At 43.4% G+C, this 26441-nt stretch overlaps 2 protein-coding genes across 12 annotated transcripts in view; one reads left to right on the forward strand and one right to left on the reverse strand.

The window, feature by feature from the left end:
• LOC119461475 (mitogen-activated protein kinase kinase kinase 15-like) overlaps nucleotides 1–17810 on the reverse strand; it is a 110421-nt gene extending 92611 nt beyond the window's left edge. For 9 of the 11 annotated variants that reach the window (XM_049673070.1, XM_049673069.1, XM_037722802.2 and 6 more), the window contains exons 1-4: nucleotides 17726–17810; nucleotides 3654–3804; nucleotides 2901–3092; nucleotides 2465–2575 (exon numbers count right to left, since the gene is read on the reverse strand). In XM_049673070.1, coding sequence (XP_049529027.1) covers nucleotides 2465–2575; nucleotides 2901–3092; nucleotides 3654–3804; nucleotides 17726–17736 — 465 coding nt within the window. In that variant the 5' untranslated portion in view covers nucleotides 17737–17810. Of the gene's footprint in view, nucleotides 1–2464; nucleotides 2576–2900; nucleotides 3093–3653; nucleotides 3805–6952; nucleotides 7081–8108; nucleotides 8199–17725 lie in introns of all 11 variants that reach the window. The other 2 variants (XM_049673066.1, XM_049673067.1) reach the window with 2 other exon arrangements.
• A 480-nt stretch (nucleotides 17811–18290) lies between these two features.
• The window catches only part of LOC119461476 (homogentisate 1,2-dioxygenase), a 60670-nt gene continuing 52519 nt past the window's right edge, over nucleotides 18291–26441 (forward strand). The window contains exon 1 of the mRNA XM_037722804.2: nucleotides 18291–18522. Within this exon, the coding sequence (XP_037578732.1) occupies nucleotides 18499–18522 (24 nt within the window). The 5' untranslated portion in view covers nucleotides 18291–18498. The remainder of the gene's footprint in view (nucleotides 18523–26441) is intronic.

Genomic DNA, 26441 nt, shown 5'->3' on the forward strand with positions numbered 1-26441 from the left:
AAAAACACACAAATTGTCCAGAATTAATGCCACCTGAGCGAAACAACAAAGCAATGCCATCACCGAGTCAGCTTCAGGTCTCTGATGTGTACGGCTCAGCGTCTGAACTTTAACCTCGAATCTCAAAGGCCATCGCCTTTTACTGGAGAACTCACAGTAGTACATAAACACCAGAAACACGAATCATAAGCTCTGCGCTACGTAATGCAGTGTGGGCAAACAATATGGCTACCGCTTTATAGTATCCTGCACCACAAAGTCCTAATGCAAACAATATGTGGGACACACAAAAGTTAACTTATTTTTGTTCTTGAGCAAAAATGTCGCAGGTCATCTACACTGTGAAACAGTCATTGATAGACTATATAGTATACCGATCGCAACGCTAATCCTAAAAACCTGCACCTCCTGGCTACGTGGGACCATGATTTGCGTCATGTGAGTTGATGTGGTGGTTCCGTGTTTTTATTCCGGGCAAAGTAGGAATGAACGCAGTGCAGAATCGAAGCAGCTTGTATACATTAGAACCTCGTTGATACGATCTTCATGGGAACCAGAAAATAGAACGTATTATCTAAAGCAAGCCCCAAAATGTAAGAAAACAGGCTTACTTGGTGACAAACTCGCTAGCAAAGCTTCCTGTGGTGTCGAGTGATACTGCTCCGTATAACACACCTGTTATGCGGAGCAGCATCACAACACCACACGAACCGCAGCCAGCACACTTTTATTGAGCAACCATAAACCAGCTCGTCAGTTTTCGCTGAACTTTTTTTTTTCGAAGTCCGTAAACAAGTTCTTTTGAACTTGGCACAACCAGGCCAAGAATTCCGAAACACAGGAAAACCGTAGAGCAGCGTGACACAATGAGGGATACGACTGGCGGATGATGGCAGACGTTTCATTCAGCCACGTGACTGCATGAAGATCTCGCCTGAAAAGCCAACCAAAAGCGCGAGCGAAAGCTGACGCGAGCAGACGATACTACAAGTGCGAAAACAGTGGTCGGGCGGGTCCGCATGACACCAGTTTCCCACGCCACGGCAGGTCTGGAGGCGCGCGCTCCCTTCCTTTTTTAAAGAGCTAGCGCGCCTCCAGAACGGCCGTGCCCGCGCATACATCACTGAAGGGGGCAGCTTTCATTGGTCAGCTTCGCTCGCGGCTCTTTTGCTGCAGGGGAGCGCGGCAATTTAAATCGGTCCAGGACCGATCCCTCCCATAGTACGAAAAACCTGCTTCGCGGCAGCTTTTGTGACGCACGTTATGCTGCCGCCGGTGTGCAGTGCACCTTTTTCCGTTAGTGTCGCCAGGCCTTAACATGTTGTTCGTGGGTCGTTGAATAGAGAGCTACGATTTTCAGAAATACGAGTTTGCAGTTGTATCATCCAATTTCAGGTGAAAACGCGATCGCATCAACCGCATGAAAATAAATTGCTCCTAAGGGGGGGGGGGGGGGGGGGCATTGGACGGGAAACGGAAAAAGAAATGTATCATCCCGAAAAACATGTTACGCAGAATCAGATCAACAAGGTTCCACTGCATATGAAAAATGCCCCGTGAGGACACCAGCATGCCTTTACCGTGAATCTCGCATGAAGGACTCTTGTGTGTCGTTACAGTTATTACACCAACAGTGAATCGTCCTATGTCAACAATGAGTCAACATGCCACAAGTTTGGAAAGTAGCTTTCAGTTTGAAGGACATAAGACAAGTTCATTCTCGTTCAGACCACCCCACGAGCACGAATGAAATGGGTCCAGTACAGACACTGGGTGCCTGTGAATCCGACAGCAATGAGTATTGAATACCGCTGCCGCAATAGTCTTTTTCGTGAAGACTACCGTAGTACAGATGCGGCGTGCACTGCTTTTGTTAAATCCGAACTCTAACGGAAATATCCACTAATGGGGGATGGGATCGAATTCGTTTTGGCTGCTTGAGGAACCCGAAAATGCCGTTTGTGGAACCCCTGGGTGTCGTAGAATGCAGTTTGGGAGCCCCCAAGCCATTGTACCATAAGACATAATAAAGACGTTTTCAAACAAACAATACTTTGGCCATTCTGGCCATAATTATGTTGGTATTGGGCTTTTAGCCTTGCCTGTGCCAATGAGTTATAACAGGGTCTGCCAACCAGAATTTCAGCCCAAATAATATAAAGAAAATAACACAAGAAACAAATATGGCAGAGAGGGAGTGTAGCACATCATTTTCAATTTATTGTAGCTGTACCTCATTATACCTGTAATTCACATTTGGTGGACTGAGTCACGCTCCTTCAATCGCAAACCTACACTTCCTGCTATGAGGAAGTTGGCTTTCCCACAGAACATAGACGCCACTGCAGAAGGTTACTGAACACCTCACATTTCATGTAACGTTCTCGCATCAATTAAGTACAAAGATACAGACAAGTCCCCTAAACGCTGGTACATAAAAAAATTCATTAAAGCAAGCCTCTACCTTTATGGAGTATGCCTCTCCGGGAGTGTGGTCATTGTAGAGGATCATGTTCTGCTTCATGCCAAAGCTTTCTCGCACACCCAGATGGTAAAAGAGAGGATTGCGCTGGTCCTGCATTGGAGAGATACCAGACATGAAAAACAGAAAATATGCCCCACTATAGTAGATGTGCTGACTCTAGGGTAAACAGATTACACAAATTTTCATCTTGTGCCCAATGTCTGCCCCACAAACTTCTTGATCCTGACAGTGGCTCTGGTAAGGCACTGCTCTCACATTCAAACAAGCATAAAAAGAACTTGCTTAGAACTCTAATCCATGCTTATGTTCACTGACTGTGAAAGTCCCTCCACCAGTTTTTTTACACAGACGCTATACCGAGTGGCGTTCCAGAAGCCTCACTGCCTCATCATCTCAGAAATACGGCAGCACGCACCTGGATGGAGACGTCAACGATGGCCACGTCCGCATTGTAGAAAAGATCGAGCACCTTAGTCTCCCCAAAGTCAAGCTTCTTGAAGGGCAGCTCATGCAACGTGGCCCCAACACAGTTGGATGCCTTTTTGATCTCCTCGTATGCTGCCTTGCGCTGTGCCAAGCGGCCACCCGCTGCGCCCGAACCAGTGATCTGTGAACAAGATGGTGGCACCAAGCAAGCATGTCTACATCACAAGTCATTTCCCTCAATTGAGGCACGAAGGAGAGATATTAATTTGAAATCCATTGGTAGCACACGCTTCTGGAATGGCAAATAGGATAGTCTTGCTGTGAGCAAAAAAAGGCTTATACATGCGGTCTTATACATTATAACAATGCCTGGCAGAGGCTAGTTAAAATCTTTATTCAAAAAGAGCATAGCAGTGAATACATAAAAAAAATCTGCCACAATACTTAGAAGCCTGTGACATCATCAGCACTGCAGTTAAAGAACAAAATTTGAAAACACTTTTCTTTTCACCATGCAACTGAAACCTTTGCACCCAAAGTGGGGAATTGAATGCAAGAAAAGGTGACTCGCCACAAGCTGCCCTTAACCACTGACTTAATTCAGCTTCGCTAAGCGCATACTGCTGGGGACTATCCTGAAAGTCGTTTTGTAGCTTTACAAGACCTGTAACTTTTCAAGTGTGTGCTGGTAATAGAGGCACAATGATGACTGGTAAAGAAACAAGGCCAGGGTTAAACCCACCAGGTCAATGACACAGACCACGTCCATCTTGCTCCGGGGATGACAGCCAGCGCTGGCAACACTGCAGCACGAACGGGCATCCACTTCGCTCATGGCCGAGCAGCTCAGCTTGGCTGGAGGAACTTCATCCGAGCTCCGGCACAGGGCTTTTCTAGATGCAACGCGCCGGACAGACAAAATGCGCATGTCAATGGCAAGTTCAAGCATGAACACTGGGCTGTCGGACTGCAGGTATAGCACATGAGTGGGAGGCGACACGTACTGAAAAAGCCAGCACTACACCGAGTACAGGATAACTGAACACTGACAGCAAAGCAACTATACCAGCAGATCAACCCATGCGATGACGACACTTCAAAAGCAAAATGAGCATGTACTTGATTTTCGGCTTCAGAAACGCTAACTTCTTTGAAGCTGACAGCAAACATTCCCTTTAAATATTTTACCCACATATTCATAAACTCCCCTTCGCTCAGCACTCAAGTTTTGCTCCAAGACGTAGACGGCAGCACCAACCATGAATTGTAGAAGGCCACCTTGGTTTAATAATACTCCTCAGTGATTCTTGGATTAAGATTTCCTAATCAGGCCGTCACAGCATCACGCAAAGGAAGTGGAAACATGTTTCCGCTACTTTTTTGCAAGAATTGCCTAGGAGCATTCTCGGTGTGCAGTGTCTACATGAGTCAAGAGTTCCGAACTCTGTAATGCCTACGACGATTTTTGAGCCAAGGCCCATTCGTGAATCTGGGGGTTAGGGTTTGTTGAGTGCATCAGGCACTCAGCAACACCTTGGGAAAACTCCTGAACAAACCTAATAAACATGAACTAATGCTAACCACAGTAACATCTCTGCAAGAGAGGGCCCTTGAGTACTAAAAGATGGACTAGTTCATTACAAATGAAGAGGCAAGGAAAACAGTGCGAGTCAGAAAAAAAATTATGGTGTTTTACGTGCCAAAACCAAGATCTGATTATGAGGCACGCCGTAGTGGGGGACTCCGGAGTCCGAGGACAAAGAGCTTAAGTAATTCCATTTCTTCTCCATGTTGGTGCCTAAGAAATGTCGGCAGCTGGCTTAGTGGCTGCACTAGTAGAAAAGTTCTTAGCATAGAAATACAAGGACATGTAGAAATGAAGATGACACACAAGTGCTACCTACCAACCCAGCAGGCCAACAAAGCATATATAAATATGCGGGGTCAAAAATGAAGTGTTTGCAGTAGGCATTTTACATCTTCACTCATATCTATGCTCGTGTTTTGCTCCTGCTCACAAATACCATCCCTCATGCTTGGCAGTTTCATTCCAATATTGTGTTCTCTGTCCCCCCCCTCCCCCCCAAACACGCACACAAAGACACTGTCCGAGTACTGTAGACTCATTCGAGCACTCTAGGGCAGTCTGTGTCAGCAGTCTGTATGGTACAGGTTAGTACTGGCAGTAACACACAAAGAACAGCTTCAACGCAGTGAATGATGATGTGGTGCAGAAGCACTTTAGACTTGCTTCTGCTTGAACCTTTCCCCACTGACTGCAAGCTACAGTGAGTAAAACCTGTCAAACATTTTCCTTTGTTTATACAGTTGTATACAGTCCTGTAAGCAATTACTACTCACTTGAAGCCCCATGTTCGCTGAATTATTCGCTATAAGCTATGAGACTACATCAGATGGCTTTTGAACAAACTGGTTTTTGTTTTGTTGCTACTAGGCCTCCTGACTTAAAGAAAAATGATATCCCCAATGGATGATGTTCAGAATTTTCCACAAGTTATTCTGGTTTTATGCCCGTACTTGAAGGTATAAAACAGAAAAGCAGCACAATTTTTTTTCTGCTCCAACAGTACAGAGTGATAAAACACTTTCCAAAGAAAGCCCCGTGTGCTGATTGTGACAGGTCATGATGACTACGAATGTGCAGCCAGCATGCACTGCCAGTGCTTCATGCCAAGGACAGTACTTGTGCGAGAACAGGAGACAAATGTGCAGAAGAATAGGTAAGCTTGCTCTCACCCCATCTCAGAAGAAGGCCGCATGAATGCACAATGTTACAAAACTGTGCGGAAGCTGCCGCTAAGAGAACGTAAATTCACATAAAGTGCTGTTTGCAGCACCGGTGACACAAGCTGTCAACAGGCAAGCAGGACAAACGCTTCGTCTGCTAGATGACGCACGTGTTACACCCTTGACACTCTCGCGACAAGGCCCCTGATGACACGCCTGGCCGCGCATCGTCGGCCACGCGGTCACGCACCATCGGACCGCGGTCCGTTACCGTGGCAAGTGCCGCAATTTCGTTGCACGTTTGCCACTGCTGGCAACCATCCCTCCTACGATTCTCCCCGCTTGCCTGCCCACTCCCCTTCCGGGTCAGTGAAATGATACAAGTAGCGTCTGGGACACTCTGCCCTCTGCATAAACCCTCCACCTGGGAGCAGAACTTTTAAAAAATTAATTGTGGTGTTTTAACATCCTGAAATGGCACAGAGGGTTATGAGGGATGTCGTCGTGGAAAGCTCTGGACTAATTCTGAACATCTGGGGTTCATTAACGCGCATCTAAACCAAATTACACAAGCATTTTTGCAATTGGCCCCCATCAAAATGCAGCCGCGACTGCCATGCCAGGTTGAATTTTGACGGGGTAATCAACAACCCCATGTTCAACAGCAGAACGCTATAGCCAGTGAGTCATCACAGTGGGCTACAAAACTTGGTTTGCGACTCTCACAGCAGAAGCTCAGTGTTTAATTTGACAAGTTCCTGAAGAAAGCAAGGAACACCGTGCATGATGATCTGTGGGCTTCGCCTCTGCACCATGCACCCGTACTGTCATCAAAACCAAAAATGAGGCGGATGCTCGCTACTGCTGTGGCTGCGTCCAGGGCTGGCCAAAAACCACAGGTGAAAAAATGCTTAGAAGTGCCAGGATATGAACAGACCAGCCCACTGATTACGAACAGTTAATTATGGACGATATAAGTTCCACAGGCTACTTATGCAGCTGGTTCACGAAGAAGGCCCGAGCGCATTCATTTAACTATAACGTGCCATATGGAGCCCATGCATTAAAAAAAAAAGAAAACTAAAGAAAAATATGGAGACTGACTCTTTCGGCCTGAGAGTGATTTAACGCCAGACATCAAAAACCAGGCTGTAAGATACCAAGTGGTCATAAGAGACCAAATGAAAGTTTACAAGTGCATTTTCTTTACAAATGTATGCTTGGGTGAAAATCACATGCATGCATTGCTACACTATTCACTGGCATTGCGATTGTGCGTAAAAAATGACATACCTTGTAATGGCAAGTTTATAAACGATAAAGTAATGTGGCTTATAATATATAAGTGATAAGAAGGGTGCACATGCAGCTATGATGATACGCCATCATTACTCAGTTTTCTTCTTTTTCACATTTATTTCCTCTGCAAATGAAAAGTTAGATATCACACAGAGAAGTTTACCATCTAGAATGGCTTTGTGCATAGCATCTTTAATTTCAATACATGCCCCTAAGCACTGCATTGTATTTCTCTCCATGTTTCAAACCAAGACTCGCTTCTGTCAGCAAGTGGGAAATGACAAGTTATTTTAGGATTTTCTGTACACAATGCATTATTTATTTGCTTGCACTTTCATTTCCAGCACATGCTTTCTCTCATTCAGATCTTCTCGGCTGGACAACTGAGCTGCCTTAACTACACAGAACTTAGTTACCACATTTTTGTTTTTCACAGCACTCTTTATTTACATGGCTCCTATACTTTGTTTCTCCTCTCCCTGAAAGCACAGCCTGATGATTTAGTTTAGGGTGTAGCTGCGACTGAATGTTATTCTGTACACGACTCCCTCCGTAATGCCTAATGGTGTTGTCATAAAATAAGTAACTAGTCGAGGCAGAGAAAACATGTCGTGTTTCGCTGAACCTCTGCAGCTCAGTGCCCTAAGCAAAGCACATACCCAGCAAAAACATGGAAAATACTAAATGAACTTTGCTCTCTCATTGAACAATGTCACACAAGTTCAACATTACAGAAGTAGCTCATTAACATTGCCTGCAAATGCCATCATATTGAAGTGCACCAAAGCCTACAACAAAAAGTGTTTCTGTATTTCACCAAGTACTGCGACAATAGTTCTACTCGCTTGCCCCACTTTTTGCCATACTGCCGCATTGCTGCAAATGATATTTTATTCATTAGCTAACCAATAAGCCATTCACTAATGTACGGGCACTAATAAGGACATGTACTGGAATGGAATGCGATTTACTGTACCATACTTAACAATTCGCAAACTCAGTCATTTGCAGCAGACTTTAGGGAGGTTGCTAAAAATCCTGAAAATTACGATTTTCGTGAAAATTAAGTTTATTACTGAATACCACTGAATTGAAGGTGTGAAGAAAGACAAGCCTTACTAATGGTGACAAATGTGTTGTGTTGCACTACAGCCATTTCTTGCTTGCTACATGGTCCCCCCACTTTTTTTTATTAATTAGCATGTAAAAATCTCCAATTATGTACGTATTTGGCCACAACCTGGTGAAGATAAAACAGTGTAATTATAATTATGGGGTTTTACGTGCCAAAACCCTGATCTGATTATGAGGCATGCCGTAATGAGGGACTCCGGGTAATTTTGACCACTTGGGGTTCTTTAATGTGCACCTAAATCAACGTACACGGGTGTTTTCACATGTCGCCCCATCAAAATGCACATAAAACAGTTTGAAAATGGGAACAAAAAAAAAAAAACGAAGTTATGCAATCCCACTTATTTAATCCTCAGCATCTGCACAGGAGCTCGACTGGATGATTTTAAATGTCACCCTTTCCTTGCTACAATGTGACCTAAACTAAAGAGCCTTGCCAAGAGAAATTACCAGCCGAGGAAAGAGATCTCCCACAGCTAACTCTCGTCAGCAGAAACCGTAAAACAAAAATAAGTATGCGAACAGAACCTCTGGCCATTCCAGCTAACCCATTCCAGTAAATGGACGGAATGTGTGGCTTCATCCACCCATTCCGGTAAAGACGGCCAAGATAGCAATGCCGTGGACGAGCTGGCTTCGTCTCCGTGCTTTGTTGCACTTTTGGCTTGGCAGATGGCAGCACACAATACGTGGGGCAGTGAAAGCAGGAGTGCGTTATTCTAGCGGAGGAAGTAAAACATGGTGGAAACTGGGGCCCTGTAAAATAATTTGGCCATATTTGGTCAGAATTAGCGATAATAGCGTGGCACAGAAGGGGTTAAACTCAATTTTTCACGTCGGATGCGGTTCATTTCCTCTCAAAATTACTTTTCGAAAGTTTAACAAATAGTACTCCCCGCAGATGAAGTGAATCGGGAACCACTTCAAAATCTTTTTCAGTTGCTGCAATCAACAAAACGTGCCTCCACATACTCCTGAAGATACGCTGTATGGAAAAGTAACAGGCTAAGTTTTTCGTACAATTTCTTTTACTGAAGGAAGCAGCCTCCTGAGTGTGGCTGTTGCAAAGAAGCATGCAAGGGTTAGTCAGAGGTAAGCATAGCGTCCAAATGCTTAGCATCAGTTATCGCTACCCGTTTATCGTAAGACAAACAAGTTGCAGCGCCTAGCAAGTCAGCCAGCACATTGTGTGGCACATGACAATGATTGTGTTGTGACAACAACAAGGCAGCAACAAAGATGGGAGCCCTCCTCAAGTGTAGTAAACGAATTATCAACACACATTAATGCATCACATACAAATAGCAGTGCTTACATACAACCTCTAAGGCAACCAAATTTATAATTAAAAACAGATACCGAAATGTGAAATCTGGTACAAAAGTAGTCTAAGGCAGCATCACAAGGCTGTTTCAAGTGAAGCTTAACCACACAGCCTTTATGCCAGTTACAATATGCTTTTAACATTGTAATTTTTTTTCCACTTTCTTTTTCTCAAGCTAAAACCAAAAAGAAATAATTCTCTTGGAAACCATTCCACAACTTCCATATCTTTTTTTCCTGAGAACACATGTGGAGTGTTGGTTTCCAAGTAGCTAATAAATTTATTAAATAAACAACATGCGTAAGTGTAAGTAACTGGCTTGGGCACACAGAATTTCTTACTGCTAGCATTAGAAAAATTAAAAATGATAAAACAGCAGCGCGGCGGTGGTGGGTACTATTATACAAGATGGCAGGCTCCCTGCATCATGCAGCGGAATGACTCTGGCTTGCACGTTCACGGCAGCATTGGCTATAAATCCGGAACATTCTCTTGCCATACTCGAAAAGTGTGTCAGTTCCCCTTTAAAGGGACACTAATGAGAAACACTAAATCAGTTGAAACTTGCAAAGTATTTTTTGAAACCCTATTATTGCTGTGATTGGTTGATAATTAGCAAATAAAACGAAAGTCAAAGTTCCAGTTCTCGAATTTCACACCAAAACATTAGTGCCGGTACATCAGTGCGACAACACCAATTTCAAAGTTCTTTTTTTTTTTTTTTTTCATTCGAGCCATGCTGGCAGAATAAAAGTTCCGAAAACTTGCCATGAGTAATCTTTGGCTCCTTTAGAACATAATGTAGCCCATTTCTAACAATAAGCAATTACCTAGGCCCTAACAGAAGCCGTGAAAGTTCACGACGTCAGGGCGAGAACTTCAAGACTGCATGTCGCCACCCGTCTGCCCTTTCTGCGCTTTTTCTGGCTTATCTAGTTTCTTCTGGCATTAAGAGTGGCGCTTTTGGTGTTGCAGAAGGGGTAATTTACTAATACAGCTGAAATCATGTTTTTCTCTAGTGCCCCTTTAAGCACTGCTCAAATCGTCTCGGCCCTACACCCAACCGCATTGCGAATCTACACGGGCGGAGAATGCGTCTTTTTAAACGTCGCTTACTTTTTGGAATTGCCGCGGAGAGCCATGAAGCACATCCAGTGTATGAGAAAAAAACAATGATAGCGCCGATTCTGAGAGGGGAAAAAGTTGAGCATTGTGCGAAACACTTGCGTATTATCGCAGCAAGATAATATAGACAGATATCTTTATGCTGACATTCCAATGGAGCTAAAATCCTAAGATCAGCTTAAGTAGAAATTATTTTTGCAACGCCTCCTGCGAACACATCCCGTTATGAATGTTTAATGTTTTTCAAAGCTTGAACTTTATCACGTGCACGTAGGTTGCTTCAGCCACACTCTCTCCCATTATTAAAAGAAAATAAAAAAGAAAAGAAAGAGGCCAGATAATTTTTTTTGTGGCCGAGGTTCCCAGCAGTGCCAGACATCAGAATTTGTGCAACAATGCATCAATTAGCTCTTAATTTACTAAATTATCACAAAATAAATTTCAATTAATACATCTGGCGCACACGTTACAGCTGTAAAATTGATCGATGCAGTCCAACGTCCCAATAGAACATAAAGGGTATATCAGACTCTATCGGTGGATTCTAATTTGATAGTCACCCCCTAGGTGTCTTTGACGTTCGTCCAACGTTTGGTACACAAACATTTTTTCATTCGACATACATTGGAATGGAATGTTGCCACGGCGGCAGGGTATGGAGCCTATGACTTCATGCTTGGCAGTAGAATGCCAGAGTAACCGAGTCACTGTGGCTGGTAAATTCCAACTTTAATGCAGTCAATGCTCTGGAGGCATTCACTAAGTAAGGAATTGTGGGATAAGCACCAGTTCCGAGATACCTGCCTCCGAACATGTAGCAAAATATGTTAGCGTTTTACTTAAATGTTTCCCAGAAAGCATCTCGTATCCCCTGTAGAACAAAACTATGTCCCACAGCAGTGCAGTTTATGATTGATTTTGGGGATGAAAACATTGAAAACAGGATCACTATTAAGTGGATGTGTCTCCAGCCCTGACAAGTTTTGATACTGCAAATTGTAACAGGTGCCCCAAAGTAATTCATTAAAAGTTTTTTTTTTGCGAGAATTTATTCGTAACCTAGCTGATGATTGTACCTATATATTCCAATACCTCCAATGCCCGAAAGTGTTACAGAAGGGAGTGGTGACAAAGAATCAAAAGTGCACAGTTACATATTATTTATACATACTGCAGCCAGTTAGGGCTATAACAGGAGTGGGTGTGCAAAAAATTACAGTGGCGTGTACAGACAGTTACACAAAAATATGACAAAAATATAAAGAAACTATGAATCTGCTATGGCATCTAAAAACTGAGAGAAAGGTAATAATTGAACTTCGACAGGCAACAAATTCCAATGTTCAATCATGTGGGGGAAAAAGCTATACAGCAGTAAAAGCTACAGTAAAGTCCTTACAACACACAATAGTCATCTAGGCAGCTTTAAATAAAGAAATATTAATCATGTTGATGATGAAGGTGGGTAGATGGTTTCAATCACTATCTTCAGGATGAACAAAAAGAAAATGAGTTGATTTTACAAGAAGCAATGCCTATCTTTTTTGTTGTGGCCTGTACATGATGAAACATATGATGACTTGCTAAGTAATTCTTCATTCAGTTCTGCATTATAAAAGATATGAAATAACAATAAATGGGACATTCTCCTCTATAAAATGAAGTCAGCAAGGTTTAAGGATGCGTTCATAGAAAACACACTTGGGAGTCGAGAATACTTACAAAAAAGAAAGCATGCACTACGGATCTGCACAAATTCAACTAGATTAAGATACTTGTGACTTGGATCCGAAATAAACCATATTTTGACGTCTGGCTCTTGCTGTGAATGTTGGCCTGATTATAGTATTTTGTTTTATTCTGAGAAAGCCATTGCTAAAAAAAAAAAACCATTGAAAAACTAATCTGATGCCTTTCACAAAATCATAATGGGAAGTGAATGATTGTACGAACTGCATCAAAACAGAAAGGAAAACGATATGCGTAAATTGCCAAGGCCCACAATAAAAAAATTTCCTTCCGACAGATTATGGCAAATCGTGCAAAGGGAGGAGCCAACTAATTCCCTGAAAAGCAAAATTTCTAGTAGACAAAAGAAAGAAAAAATTAATATTCAGAGTATTGAGTGCAAGACTGCTGTCTGATAGATGTAGTCAATTTACCATTCTAGTCAACCCTTTCAGACACCCATTCGTTCGTTCTACGTGGTGAAAGATTAGTATCACCAGATTTCTTGCATCTTTGGCACTGTTAAAAAGTTTCGGTTGAGTGTTTGTGGTCTGCTTCACTTAGACCGGTGTCCTAACAATTTACACACATTGTGCAGGATGCTCATTCCAGCAGCAGAAGGTCAAATGCTTCCCATGCTCCATAACATTGCCGATGGATGCAACCACTTGGATTCTTCATCGTTTTGCAGCAATGCCAACTGCATGTTGTTCGTGTCTCTGGGAAACACGTTTATCAAAGATACGAAATCAACGCAGATCTCTAAAGTGCCTCGGCACGTGAAATCTGAGCAAAGTGGACTGTAAATGATGCTCAGTTAAATTTTATATTGAAAACAGGCAGCAACTGGGAAGGCCCTCTTGAAGAATAAGAATTTTTCCGTCAGCTCTGTTGGATTTAGGAATGTGAATTCCACACCTGAACTCTGAAGACGATTTAAAGGCACCAGGAAAAAAAGTGACAATTTTTACATGCAGTATATACCTACGAAACCTGGCCATTTCAAAACTTCATCTGACAGCGATCATTACCGACCAAAACAATGAAAGAATAAAACCCACTACATGGACGAATGTTGATGCCCCCACACAAGCCACCAGAGATCTATTTTCTAGTGCGCCTCTTTAACACACTAGAACCACAAGAACCAATATTTGCAGCCCTAATCTAACAAGAAATGTCCCAAGACAAACGGACAATGTTAAATTTTAAACATTGTTATTTTTACTGATATTTGTGTGATTATAGTGTTTTATTTTGTTATGTACAGTTAGCATCAAAAGTGTGCAAATCATGAGATCTGAGAAAACAGCGCACTTCTGGGCAGTTTGTAGGCAGCAAAACTGTACAGACTGTGTTCACATAATACTGATACAGGCAGGAAACCCGAACATTAGGCTGGATAAATACCAAGTTTTTTTATAAGATCCTGAGGTTCGTAAACTGTTCAAATCGACTGTACAATGGTACATGCAGGGCCGCAAGCAGTTAACCAGGAGGCCAGCATGTAGAACACTGAATCAACTGACAACTTTAAGTGCAAAAAGCTTTAACATTGCAACTATATAAAAGGATTGTTTGGAAATTTTGTTTTCTCTTAGGGGGGGGGGGGGGGGGTCATCTCAAAAGGTGCAGTTCTTAAAATTCCTTCTAGTTTCGGGATCAACTGAGACCAGAAGACCTGATATTTCCTTTTGCAGCCTTCTCCATCTTGTCGGGAGACTTAAAGCAGTGTGGATTAGAAGCTAAATGTGAACTGTAAATGCCCTGGCTGGAAGAAGTGTGCTGGGAGCAAGTCAGGCCCACGAAACACATAAGCAGTGCTTTTTTTGGGGTGCAAGCACTTGCAGAAACAAGAAGCTACAGGTCCAGTGGTATTCCCTTCTCCCAACTGCTGATCTAGATTTCGTTACCACCTTTTTTTTGCAAGATGCATTGGCATTCCAGTCAAGATCATCTGCAACAGCTGAGGAATTCTTTTGCGAAACCTTTACCATATTTGCAGGACTATAGCCCACACTCCTTGCATTGGGTGCAATTTGGCCACAGTTCATATTGGCCGCAACCATAATACAGTCAGTAAGCAAAAAACATTATTTTCAAGCAGAAGGAACCTGACTACTTTATTAGACTACTAAATTATACTTCAATACTGATTTTGCTATGTGATTTAACACAGTAAAAAGGTCCACGCACAGTCGAGTATTGTTCCAAGCGTGCCTACAAGATTACAAAATTAAGTCATGCCTAGTCTGCACCTTAAAATAGTCTGCACTATCAGAAATTTCAACATTTTAAACATCCATAGTCCGCAGCCTATAGTTTGAAAAATACAATAATTGTAATGCAAATGTATTTCACAGCATATTTTATGGGCGGATATAGCAAATGGTGCTAATCTTAGGATTTCCGCTAAGCAGACATGGCTTTACTACTGCTAAGCTTCAATTTTGCAATCTCAACAAGTGTCTAAAGAGAATGTGCATCTTGGAGGAGTCAAATGGGAATGAAAAGAGTATAGAAATGTCAAGTTAATGTAAGTTTTTGTGCTCCTGTGTTTCTGAATTTCAGGTGAATAACCTCGGTCAGCCACAGTTATTTCTATAGCTCCTCCTAAATGACCTTCGAGGGACATGCACATGACCTTAGCAAAACTCATATCATTGGAAGCTGTTGCAAGGTCCTTTTATTACAGCCACTGCACTCCAAAAGGCCCTTGAAATAAACCAGATGGGCATTTGACAGCAGCATGCTATATGTGATTTCCCCTCCCTAGGTCATCAGCTAAGGATGTGAACATGCTTTCATATGATGAAGATTTTACACAATAGGCACATAAAATTGGGCATCTATTTCTCATGACTGAAAGCAACTCTGTCCACTTGTGGCTTGATTGCTAATGGGTGGACTCAACATTCAATAGACAATAACTGATTTTGTCAATGCTACAGCATGTGTGTTCCGTTTTCATGAGCACAGAGTGCATCAACACATATTGTTCAAGTTAACTTGAATGAACAGGCAATCAACTGTCTCCTTCGACGCAACCAGTCATAATATGCTGCCAGTCGTCCCACAACATTAAAAGTAGCCTGACCATACTGTTAACCTCTTGAGACAAATTTGTTCTGTGGTGAATGCTAATGTTTATATGCTGCAAATTAACTGCTTTCACAAATTTGGACGGAAGTGGCAGATTATGGTATCCAAAAACAACATACCATGATGGCCAATGCTGTATTCAAATATTCCTCAAAATTTAGGAATGCAGAGACACTCCGTGTCTATTTGATAATATGTTCTGGCTGTGCCCCAACGAAAGGGCTTCGGATCTCAACAGTGAGGAGGACTGGAGTTAGCGCATATCCAGCGAAGTCCTCCAAGATCAACTCATGGCCATCCGGAGAGCTCACGACATCGGGAAAGCCTTTGGCCTACCGGTGCCTACGTGGGTGGAGCCACTGACTTAGTCTGGGGGCTTTTGCCCTCGGGGGCCCTAGTTTCTCTGGACCAAAATAAAGTTCTTGCCGTGCCAAGCCATGTACTACGTATTCCCCTGAGCAAAAGTACACAGACCATACCTGAGATTCCGTGATCCAGCCGATTTTTTTCCTCTGCCTATGAATGTGACTAGAAATTGAAGACTGCTCTTCAAACTTAGCATTGCAAATTTTTCCAGTGCACTCGTCAATTTCTGTTTGCGCATTTGAATTACGAATAAATTCAGTTTTTCTGGCGTGCCTGTGGTCCGTATACTTTTGCCCACAACTGTGCATGCATACACATAAAGAAATGTGTTTAGATCCGAATGTTCAATGAAAAATAATGACGTTATGTAGGCGACAATTTTTTTAGGTTATATTATAATTCGAAATGGTCAGAAATTAACATTGCGAAGTGGGACGATACGCATGCTGAGAACTAAAGTAATATTTACAGAAAAAGAAAAAAATTACGACGCAAGCACACTCGTTGGCCACGTTAATGAATATATTCACGAGCATCGCATAGCTCTCGATAGCCAAAGATCTGCAGCTCAGATATTTCCAGTAAACTTTCCACGGAAGTTATAGGGCACAGCGTATCCGGCAGGCGAAATCCACGCCAGTTCAAAGTACGAATCAAGCGACATGTTGACTGCGTCGCGCAGCGGTTTGCGGCGGCACTATGCCGCGCACGCCGTTTATGATACGCAATAAAAAAGCTACAACACCTCGACGCGCTCCGATCAAACGGCACGCTTCGTGCAAACCACAGCGTAGACATATCGCAGCTGCCAAGCTTCAAAACACCAGGCGGCCTATCAGTGTGTGTGCTAGCTCGAAAAATCTACACAGGAGCGATGTTTGCTGGCGCGATACTTCTGAATGCGTGCCGTTTGCAAAAGCAGAAACGGATCGATCCAATAACACGAAGAGAAGATACGCGGATATCCGATATGATCTAGTTGACACTGCGGCATTAGTGCCAATGCCAACGTCGTACGACGTTAAGCGCAAATGCGCTCAATTCGAGCGCGCAAGGAGCTCCCGACTTCGATTTTATACAGCTCTGCTAGGTTTTAATCGAACCGCTGAAAGCAGGTGCATTCTAGCAAATGCCGTACTACAATAACTTTTCGGCGGGCACTTCATTTTTTTTTTTTTTTTTGCGACTAAAGTTGAATAGCTGTAAGCGAATCGCGAAACGATGCACGTATACTAGTACGTACACATAGCGCTGTAGCGTTACATTAGAAACGGCCCGATAACACGCTTCAAAAATGCACAACAGATACCCTTGTAGCTGCGTACGGACCGAAAACACACTCCAAAAACCCACAACACGTACCATCCCGCAGCTCCGTTGACCTCCGGTCAACAAGCGAAACTATTTCGGCGTGTTTATTTTTCTGGGCGCTTTCGGCGACGACTTGGTGGCGGTCGACGTCTCAAGTTTTTGCTTTCCAAATTAGGAAGGAGACCGTTACTCACTGGGCGCACACGGTTCGAAACACAAGCCACGAAATCGGAGTGTCGATAACGCGCGCGTCGCATTTACATCTTAACGAAAAAAAGACTCAAACAGGGGAGCCGTACTTCCAAAGAGGCGCTCTACGATTGCCACATACCGTTACCAAAAACAGCTGCTCGCTTCATTTATATATGGCTTTTCGTAACCGCGCAACGGTCTCACAAACGTGTCGCCAAACCAGCCCAAACGATGCTAACAACACCGTCACCGGCCCCGTGAGTGCCACGACCTCGCGGTCAACACATCCGCGAAAACGTCCGGCTCGCTCGCGAACTGGCGCGGACTTGAGTCACAGGAGCACGGCGGCAAAATCAAGCGATGGCAAAGCGACCGCTCCACAATCCCCAGCTGCCCTTAACGTTCTTGGTCGTGGCATACGCTTCCGCGGCAACGTTCGAGTGTCGAAACCACAATCGCTCGTTGATAAATAATCGCACTCATACCTTTTGAGCATGAGAATTTCATGGGAATCCCGACGACCATCGCCTTGCACCAAATTCTCTGGCGGACGCCATGCTTAGTCACGTGATAATCTCTCGAAAGCGCCATGTTTGTTCACGTGATTATGACGCGCTTGCGTGTTGGGTTCGTTTGATTGTAAACTTATGTCAAGAATGTACTCTAAAGTGCGTTAGCTGCAATGATGAAAATAAGTGATTTTTGCCACGCTATAACGGACATAACGCTTAAAGTTGTTAACGCTAAGGTCCCTGTATTTTTCATACAAGGACCTTAGCTAACGCCGTTCTGTCGTGACATCTGCCGGCGGTGTCGCCAACTTTCACGGCGCATATGCAGCCTCCAAGATTCAAAAGTCCGTACCACTTCATCTCAGATTCCACAGTGCATTTCAACGAATCGATAGCGCCAGTGCTCGTCGCCGCCAACAGATGGTCGTTCCATCAGGCCGTTTATTGGAGCAGTGGTGTGATTTAACAGGGCGGCCCGAGGTTACTCGACCAACTGTTTTTCCTGATCGTTCCTCACCCAATCCCGCCTTTGACGACACACGCAATGAAAGAGTGCGGTGAAAGAGAAACGACGTCGCAGTGGGTTCCCCCAGTTCCTCCGCGAGAGGCCGCCGTGAGGAAGGGAGCGAAACTAGACGCGATAAGCTACAAGTGCGCCCGAGACTCTCCGGGCTAATCAGCGAAACGTCAAAACGTGACCGTCTTTTGGCGCGACTGCGTGCTCTACGTTTTGGGACGTCTCGAAGATGTCTAAGAAAGAGGAGCTCCACGTAAGTTTTGCATGTGTTGCTGTACAGGCGCTATCCACAGCCCCTCCCCCCCTCCCTTTTTATTTTTATTTATTTACCTGCAAAGCAAGAATGGATCTGCGCGTGTGTGAATTCGTGGTCAGCGTGTCGAGCTATGTTCTATGTATTTTCTGTAAACATTTGTACGAGGTGAGCGCAACAAATAACACACAGCATAAGTGCTTAATTTCGGGATAAAATTAATATGAATTGCAACAACTCCACATGACAGTGGAGTGCATGTGGAGTGCTATTAACGCCACCTAAATACTGCGCGTTTTCAGCGAGACGATCGAAGTTAGACCACGAGAGCCCTGTTCAAGCTGGTTAGTCCGGTATGTAAATATCTCCTCGCTGACAGTTCCAGCAGGTTAGTCCGGTATGTAAATTTATATCGTTGCTGAGAGGATCAATGTGTCTGCGGAACAATTACGTGCGCGGTTACTATAGCATTACTGAAATGAGACAGAAACAGAGCGTTTTCTTATAGTGGAAAAAAGATGCTTATATGCCGTGTGCATAGCCAGAACCTTGCGAGTTCCATTCACATCTTCAAGTAAGGAATGACGACAGTCTAGTGAGAACTCCTCGGTCAAAAAGAAAATACTCGACGAGACGAGACGGTTTCGAATTACGAGCGGCGTGACTTGCATATGCACAATCTGCAGTGCTATCAGTGCAAGCGACTGAGGGGAAAAAGTAATATTAAGAACGCGAAGTGCTAGAAAAACAAGAAAGGCTAAATAGACTGATACGGTTAGACAGGCTTGTCAGCCGGTTTTGGATTTCCGCGTTGGCCTGTTGCAGCAGCTAGCAGACGACACTCGATGCCCCATGGCGGATATTTCTTTATTTTTTTTTGTCACTTGTTTTTTTTCTTCTACCATCCGACGTTCCCCTCTCGCAGAAGGACAAGTCGCAGGAACACGCATTTCCCTAGGCTACGTCTCAAGAGAAAATAAAGTTGAAGACAACGTAAAAGAAAGAAAAGAAATAAAGTTAGAAAAAATGATGGCGCCGGCCAAACTGGATTCTCAGACCTTTTACCCGCCAGGGGCTACGGTTTCGTCTTCAAGGACGACCGGACGGTTGTTGCTGCATTAACTAGCGGACGGAGAGAGGCTTGCATGCATTCGGGTTTGCACGTCCATGCAAGGCGCACGTCCAAAGTTGAGGCCCGTAATTTCGGTCGATAATTGTAGGAGATACCTTCGCTCGCTTGAGAGACAAGCTTTTCTCTCGCTCTGTTTTATTCTAGGTGGGTTACTCTAAGACACACACACACATATATATATATATATAATATATATATATATTTAAGAATTAATGCAGTTTTTATTAACACAAAACTGACTCCTAAGTGCGAAGAACAAAAATGCCCACAGGCTTAGATAATCGGCGTCCACTAAAAGTGATAGCTTCGAAATTGATTGACTGAGAATACCGCTGCTGAGCAATGCCGCATGCAACACAGAACGTGTTGAACCTTTTATTGTGTTATTTGCACTAACCAAACGACGACCGCAGGCGCTATAGCGAAATGTGCGCAATGTAACGTATTGCCGGGCGCGCGCAACCCGCCAGTAAAGCTTTACCCGGATCGATGGATGGATGGATAGTTGGTATCAGCGTCCCCTTTGGAACGGGGTGGTTGGTTGGTTATCTCTTGTTATTATTTTGCCTAATGTCCTACCTGTTATGAAAAAAGGAAATAAAAAGGAAAAAAAAGAACACGAAGAATTCCCATCACCAAACTTTCTGAATCCCTATTGGGAACTGCGTTTTTGTACGTCTCCGTTCTTTGTGGTCTCCTTACTTTTTTGCCACCAAATCTCCCATCGCCTCTTACTATAATCTCTATAGCGGACATGTTTACTTTCCCCCTGCTATCCCTGAACCGAAGGGCTTCAAGGAGGCCAGAGGTGCCTAAATCGACTGCTGGGCAGATACCACATTCTAATGAAGCATGCTCCATCGTTTCGCTATAGGTTTACCGCAGCAAGCACATTGTTCTTCTTTGTTGTACCTCGCTATATAAGTGCGCCTTCTAAGGCATCCTGATATCGCTTGGAAACGTAAAGAGCTTCCCTTTGAGTTATCGTAAATTGTTTCTGTCCTGATTCTGTTTTTTCCTCTTGAGTACTTACTCATAGAAGGTTTCTTTTCCATTTCCGCCACCCATGACATTTTCTCAGCCTCTCTGACTTTGTGCTTGACGTTATTTAAATTTAAATTAAATTATGGGGTTGTACGTGTCAAAACCACGATCTGATTATGAGGCACGCCGTGGTGGGGGACTCCAGAATAATTTGGACCACCTGGGGTTCTTTAACATGCATGCACCTAAAGCTAAGTACACGGGTGTTTTCGCATTTCGCCCCCATCGAAATGCGGCCGCCATGGCCGGGATCCGATCCCGCGACCTCGTGCTTAGCAGCCCAACAACATAGCCACTAAGCAACGACGGCGAGTTTAACGTTCTTTGTTGTCATGTTACTTACCATACCGGTCGCGTACTTGCTGGTAAGCTTCCTAGTTCTTTTCCTCCACTGTGAATATATCTGAACACTCTCCCAGCCTATTTACTTTCTTCCATACTCCTCAGTAGTTGTTCAGTGCAACAGGCGCCAGCCGTCTGCACCCCAATCTGTGGGCCGTCATTGTAAAGAATTTCTTCTCCGCCGGCGCGTTCACAACACCAACCAAACCGTTTTAGCCTATATAGCGGACGTAACGAGCGTGACTTCGGGTGGATATGTTTTAAAGCTGGATCGCTTCAAGCGTGCGGGTTCTGCATACGGCGTTTAGGAGACGCAAGAAAAAAGAAAGAAAAAGAAAGGGGGGAGGGGGGAAGCAAGTGGCAAGAGGCGGGCACGAAATTCCTTCCGTATCTTCCAAGGCGTCGGTTTCTGGGAAGGCCGGGGTCGTTGATATTGTTATCCCGTCGACCGCTTTCTCGCCGGTGTTGTCCCTAGTCACGCGTTGGTCTACAGCATACAAAAGCACCGAGGCTGGAACATATCTCGGACACCCGTTTTCAAAAGCGAGCGATAATTCCCCCAAAAGACTGATCTTTGTGTGCTCCTCCGGCACTAATCAAATATTTTATACTGTGTATCACTAGCAAAATAAAATAAATAAATAAAGAAGAAAGAAAAACCTGCTGCGACTGATTGGTGAAATGGAAATTAAGAATAGTGAAGAGCAAAATGAAAATACTCGAAGGAATCGCACGATCATAATCCAAGTTATTTGACTGCTTCGTTTATCGTTTCATTTAGCGGCAGCATTTCATTATGGTAACTGTGAATCACAGTTACCATAACTGCGATAACTCTGCACACTGTGAATCACAAAGTGTTATGACCCGAGTGCAACGAATCAGTTACCATAACTGCGATAACTCTGCACACTGTGAATCACAAAGTGTTATGACCCGAGTGCAACGAATCAGTTACCATAACTGCGATAACTCTGCACACTGTGAATCACAAAGTGTTATGACCCGAGTGCAACGAATCAGTTACCATAACTGCGATAACTCTGCACACTGTGAATCACAAAGTGTTATGACCCGAGTGCAACGAATCAGTTACCATAACTGCGATAACTCTGCACACTGTGAATCACAAAGTGTTATGACCCGAGTGCAACGAATCAGTTACCATAACTGCGATAACTCTGCACACTGTGAATCACAAAGTGGTATGACCCGAGTGCAACGAATCAGTTACCATAACTGCGATAACTCTGCACGCTGTGAATCACAAAGTGTTATGACCCGAGTGCAACGATTCAGTTATGATAACTGCGATAACTCTGCACACTGTGAATCACAAAGTGTTATGACCAGAGTGCAACGAATCAGTTACCATAACAGCGATAACTGTGCACACTGTGAATCACAAAGTGTTATGACCCGAGTGCAACGAATCAGTTACCATAACTGCGATAACTCTGCACACTGTGAATCACAAAGTGTTATGACCCGAGTGCAACGAATCAGTTACCATAACTGCGATAACTCTGCACACTGTGAATCACAAAGTGTTATGACCCGAGTGCAACGAATCAGTTACCATAACTGCGATAACTCTGCACACTGTGAATCACAAAGTGTTATGACCGAGTGCAACGAATCAGTTACCATAACTGCGATAACTCTGCACACTGTGAATCACAAAGTGTTATGACCCGAGTGCAACGAATCAGTTACCATAACTGCGATAACTCTGCACACTGTGAATCACAAAGTGTTATGACCCGAGTGCAACGAATCAGTTACCATAACTGCGATAACTCTGCACACTGTGAATCACAGTGTTATGACCCGAGTGCAACGAATCAGTTACCATAACTGCGATAACTCTGCACACTGTGAATCACAAAGTGTTATGACCCGAGTGCAACGAATCAGTTACCATAACTGCGATAACTCTGCACACTGTGAATCACAAAGTGTTATGACCCGAGTGCAACGAATCAGTTACCATAACTGCGATAACTCTGCACACTGTGAATCACAAAGTGTTATGACCCGTAGTGCAACGAATCAGTTACCATAACTGCGATAACTCTGCACACTGTGAATCACAAAGTGTTATGACCCGAGTGCAACGAATCAGTTACCATAACTGCGATAACTCTGCACACTGTGAATCACAAAGTGTTATGACCCGAGTGCAACGAATCAGTTACCATAACTGCGATAACTCTGCACACTGTGAATCACAAAGTGTTATGACCCGAGTGCAACGAATCAGTTACCATAACTGCGATAACTCTGCACACTGTGAATCACAAAGTGTTATGACCCGAGTGCAACGAATCAGTTACCATAACTGCGATAACTCTGCACACTGTGAATCACAAAGTGTTATGACCCGAGTGCAACGAATCAGTTACCATAACTGCGATAACTCTGCACACTGTGAATCACAAAGTGTTATGACCCGAGTGCAACGAATCAGTTACCATAACTGCGATAACTCTGCACACTGTGAATCACAAAGTGCTATGACCCGAGTGCAACGAATCAGTTACCATAACTGCGATTACCGTGCACACTGTGAATCACAAAGTGTTATGACCCGAGTGCAACGAACCAGTTACCATAACAGCGATAACTCTGCACACTGTGAATCACAAAGTGTTATGACCCGAGTGCAACGAATCAGTTACCATAACTGCGATAACTCTGCACACTGTGAATCACAAAGTGTTATGACCCGAAGTGCAACGAATCAGTTACCATAACTGCGATAACTCTGCACACTGTGAATCACAAAGTGTTATGACCCGAGTGCAACGAATCAGTTACCATAACTGCGATAACTCTGCACAAAGTGAATCACAAAGTGCTATGACCCGAGTGCAACGAATCAGTTACCTTATGACCCGAGTGCAACGAATCAGTTACCATAACTGCGATAACTCTGCACACTGTGAATCACAAAGTGTTATGACCCGAGTGCAACGAATCAGTTACCATAACTGCGATAACTCTGCACACTGTGAATCACAAAGTGTTATGACCCGAGTGCAACGAATCAGTTACCATAACTGCGATAACTCTGCACACTGTGAATCACAAAGTGTTATGACCCGAGTGCAACGAATCAGTTACCATAACTGCGATAACTCTGCACACTGTGAATCACAAAGTGTTATGACCCGAGTGCAACGAATCAGTTACCATAACTGCGATAACTCTGCACACTGTGAATCACAAAGTGTTATGACCCGAGTGCAACGAATCAGTTACCATAACTGCGATAACTCTGCACACTGTGAATCACAAAGTGTTATGACCCGAGTGCAACGAATCAGTTACCATAACTGCGATAACTCTGCACACTGTGAATCACAAAGTGTTATGACCCGAGTGCAACGAATCAGTTACCATAACTGCGATAACTCTGCACACTGGGAATCACAAAGTGCTATGACCCGAGTGCAACGAATCAGTTACCATAACTGCGATAACTCTGCACACTGTGAATCACAAAGTGCAATGACCCGAGTGCAACGAATCAGTTACCATAACTGCGATAACTCTGCACACTGTGAATCACAAAGTGTTATGACCCGAGTGCAATGAATCAGTTACCATAACTGCGATAACTCTGCACACTGTGAATCACAAAGTGTTATGACCAGAGTGCAACGAATCAGTTACCATAACTGCGATAACTGCACACGTTTTTTTCGCGCTATGGCACCACGGAAATATACCGGATGTTTCAGCGAACACTTTCAATGTCTATTTTTTTTAATTGCCTGTGGTAGATAGCACACTTCTAGTCCATGAGCTGGTCTACTCGAAGAGGCGGACATTACCTGCAAAAAATGAAATGCATAATCGACTAAACAACATAAAAAAGCACTAAATAAGCTTTTAACTAATTACGTTGCGGCACATATTGGAATTTACAAATTCGAGCCGTGGAGTTCGCAAGGCGGATCCACTTGGAACGAATTAACGAATTCTCATGATGACACCAGTTTCGAGATATTAATTCCCAAACTGTTCGGAGAAATGCAGTGGAGTTCCAGTTACATTTGTGCTTCAATGCATAAGGTGATGTTTTGTTAAGAAAGTAACTGGAACGCCAATGCATTCCTCCGAGAAGTTCGGAAATTTCTATCTTGAAACTGATGTCATCGTGAGAATTTGTTGCAAGTGGATCCACTTTGCGAACTCCCCGGCTAGAATTTCTAAATTGGAATATGGGCCATAAGGTAATTAGTTAAAAACTTAATTGGGCTTGTTTGTGAATTGGTCGAATATGCATTTCATTTTTTGTGCAAGAAATGTCCGCCTCTTCGAGTAGACCAGCTCATGAACTAGAATTTTGCTATCTATCACAGGAAATTACAAAAAATTGTGAAAGTGTTCGCTGAAACACCCTGTATACAGTATAATCAATAACGTAATGACACCTTGGCTTGGACAAGGCGTGACGAAAATACCTTTTTAGGCCGCATGGAAACGCCCGAAATACAATCTTTCTTCTCTTGCGCGAGCCAAGATATATGCGTGTTAAATTTTCGCATTATTCTTGTCCAAGTCATTGTCAGTCACGATGACCATACATATGTATCCCGCCCGCACTAAACTGGAATATGGATTTATGGATTTATACTGTGTGCGTGAATTATGCTTCTACAACAGCAAAACGACCAATCTTACAAGCGTGAGAGGAGAGTTAATAATAGTAATAATAATTAAAAAAACCGCAATAACGTAAAAAAACACTTAGCATCGCCGTCGTAAAGAAGTTCGCCGTGAAGTCATGATTTTGATAGTTTCCACTGGAGTCTGATTATCTGTTTATATCTTTAAGAAAATGTTCACATTACTTAGAAAGCAACTCTTTCTGCGCCAGAGCCGGCCAAAATAGCAGAAAATTAGGGGTGTGCGAATATTCCAAATATGAATCGAATAATTTTAACGCGAATTGATTTATTTGGCTCTTTCGGCCGATTTAGCGGTCGGTGGTTGACCTTTCATTGCCGATACAGAGACGCATGCACTGTCGCGAGAGTGCTTTGAGGCGTCTGAAGGTTGACATGCTCTGTTGGAGCGCTCAAGTCTGTATACTACTGTTGTATACAAGTGCTGGTAACGGCTCTTTTACGTACGGAATTACTCTATGAAACACCGAAAGCTACGTAAATGTCCTCACGGAAACAAATACGCGCCTTAAAGCACGTAATTCCTTTAATAAAACGAATAGCTTTCTCGAAACGTTCAGCTATTGAATTACATTGACAATCATAGTTAAAGGTTTGTACACATTTTATTGCTATTCGATTCGTAAATTCCCTATTCGAAGTTGTCGTATAATCGTTTTGTTCAAATACTATAAGAGAGATCAATAGTTGTTGCAGTACACAGC

This window comes from Dermacentor silvarum, chromosome 8 (assembly GCF_013339745.2).
Source record: "Dermacentor silvarum isolate Dsil-2018 chromosome 8, BIME_Dsil_1.4, whole genome shotgun sequence".
Classification (NCBI taxonomy): domain Eukaryota; kingdom Metazoa; phylum Arthropoda; class Arachnida; order Ixodida; family Ixodidae; genus Dermacentor; species Dermacentor silvarum.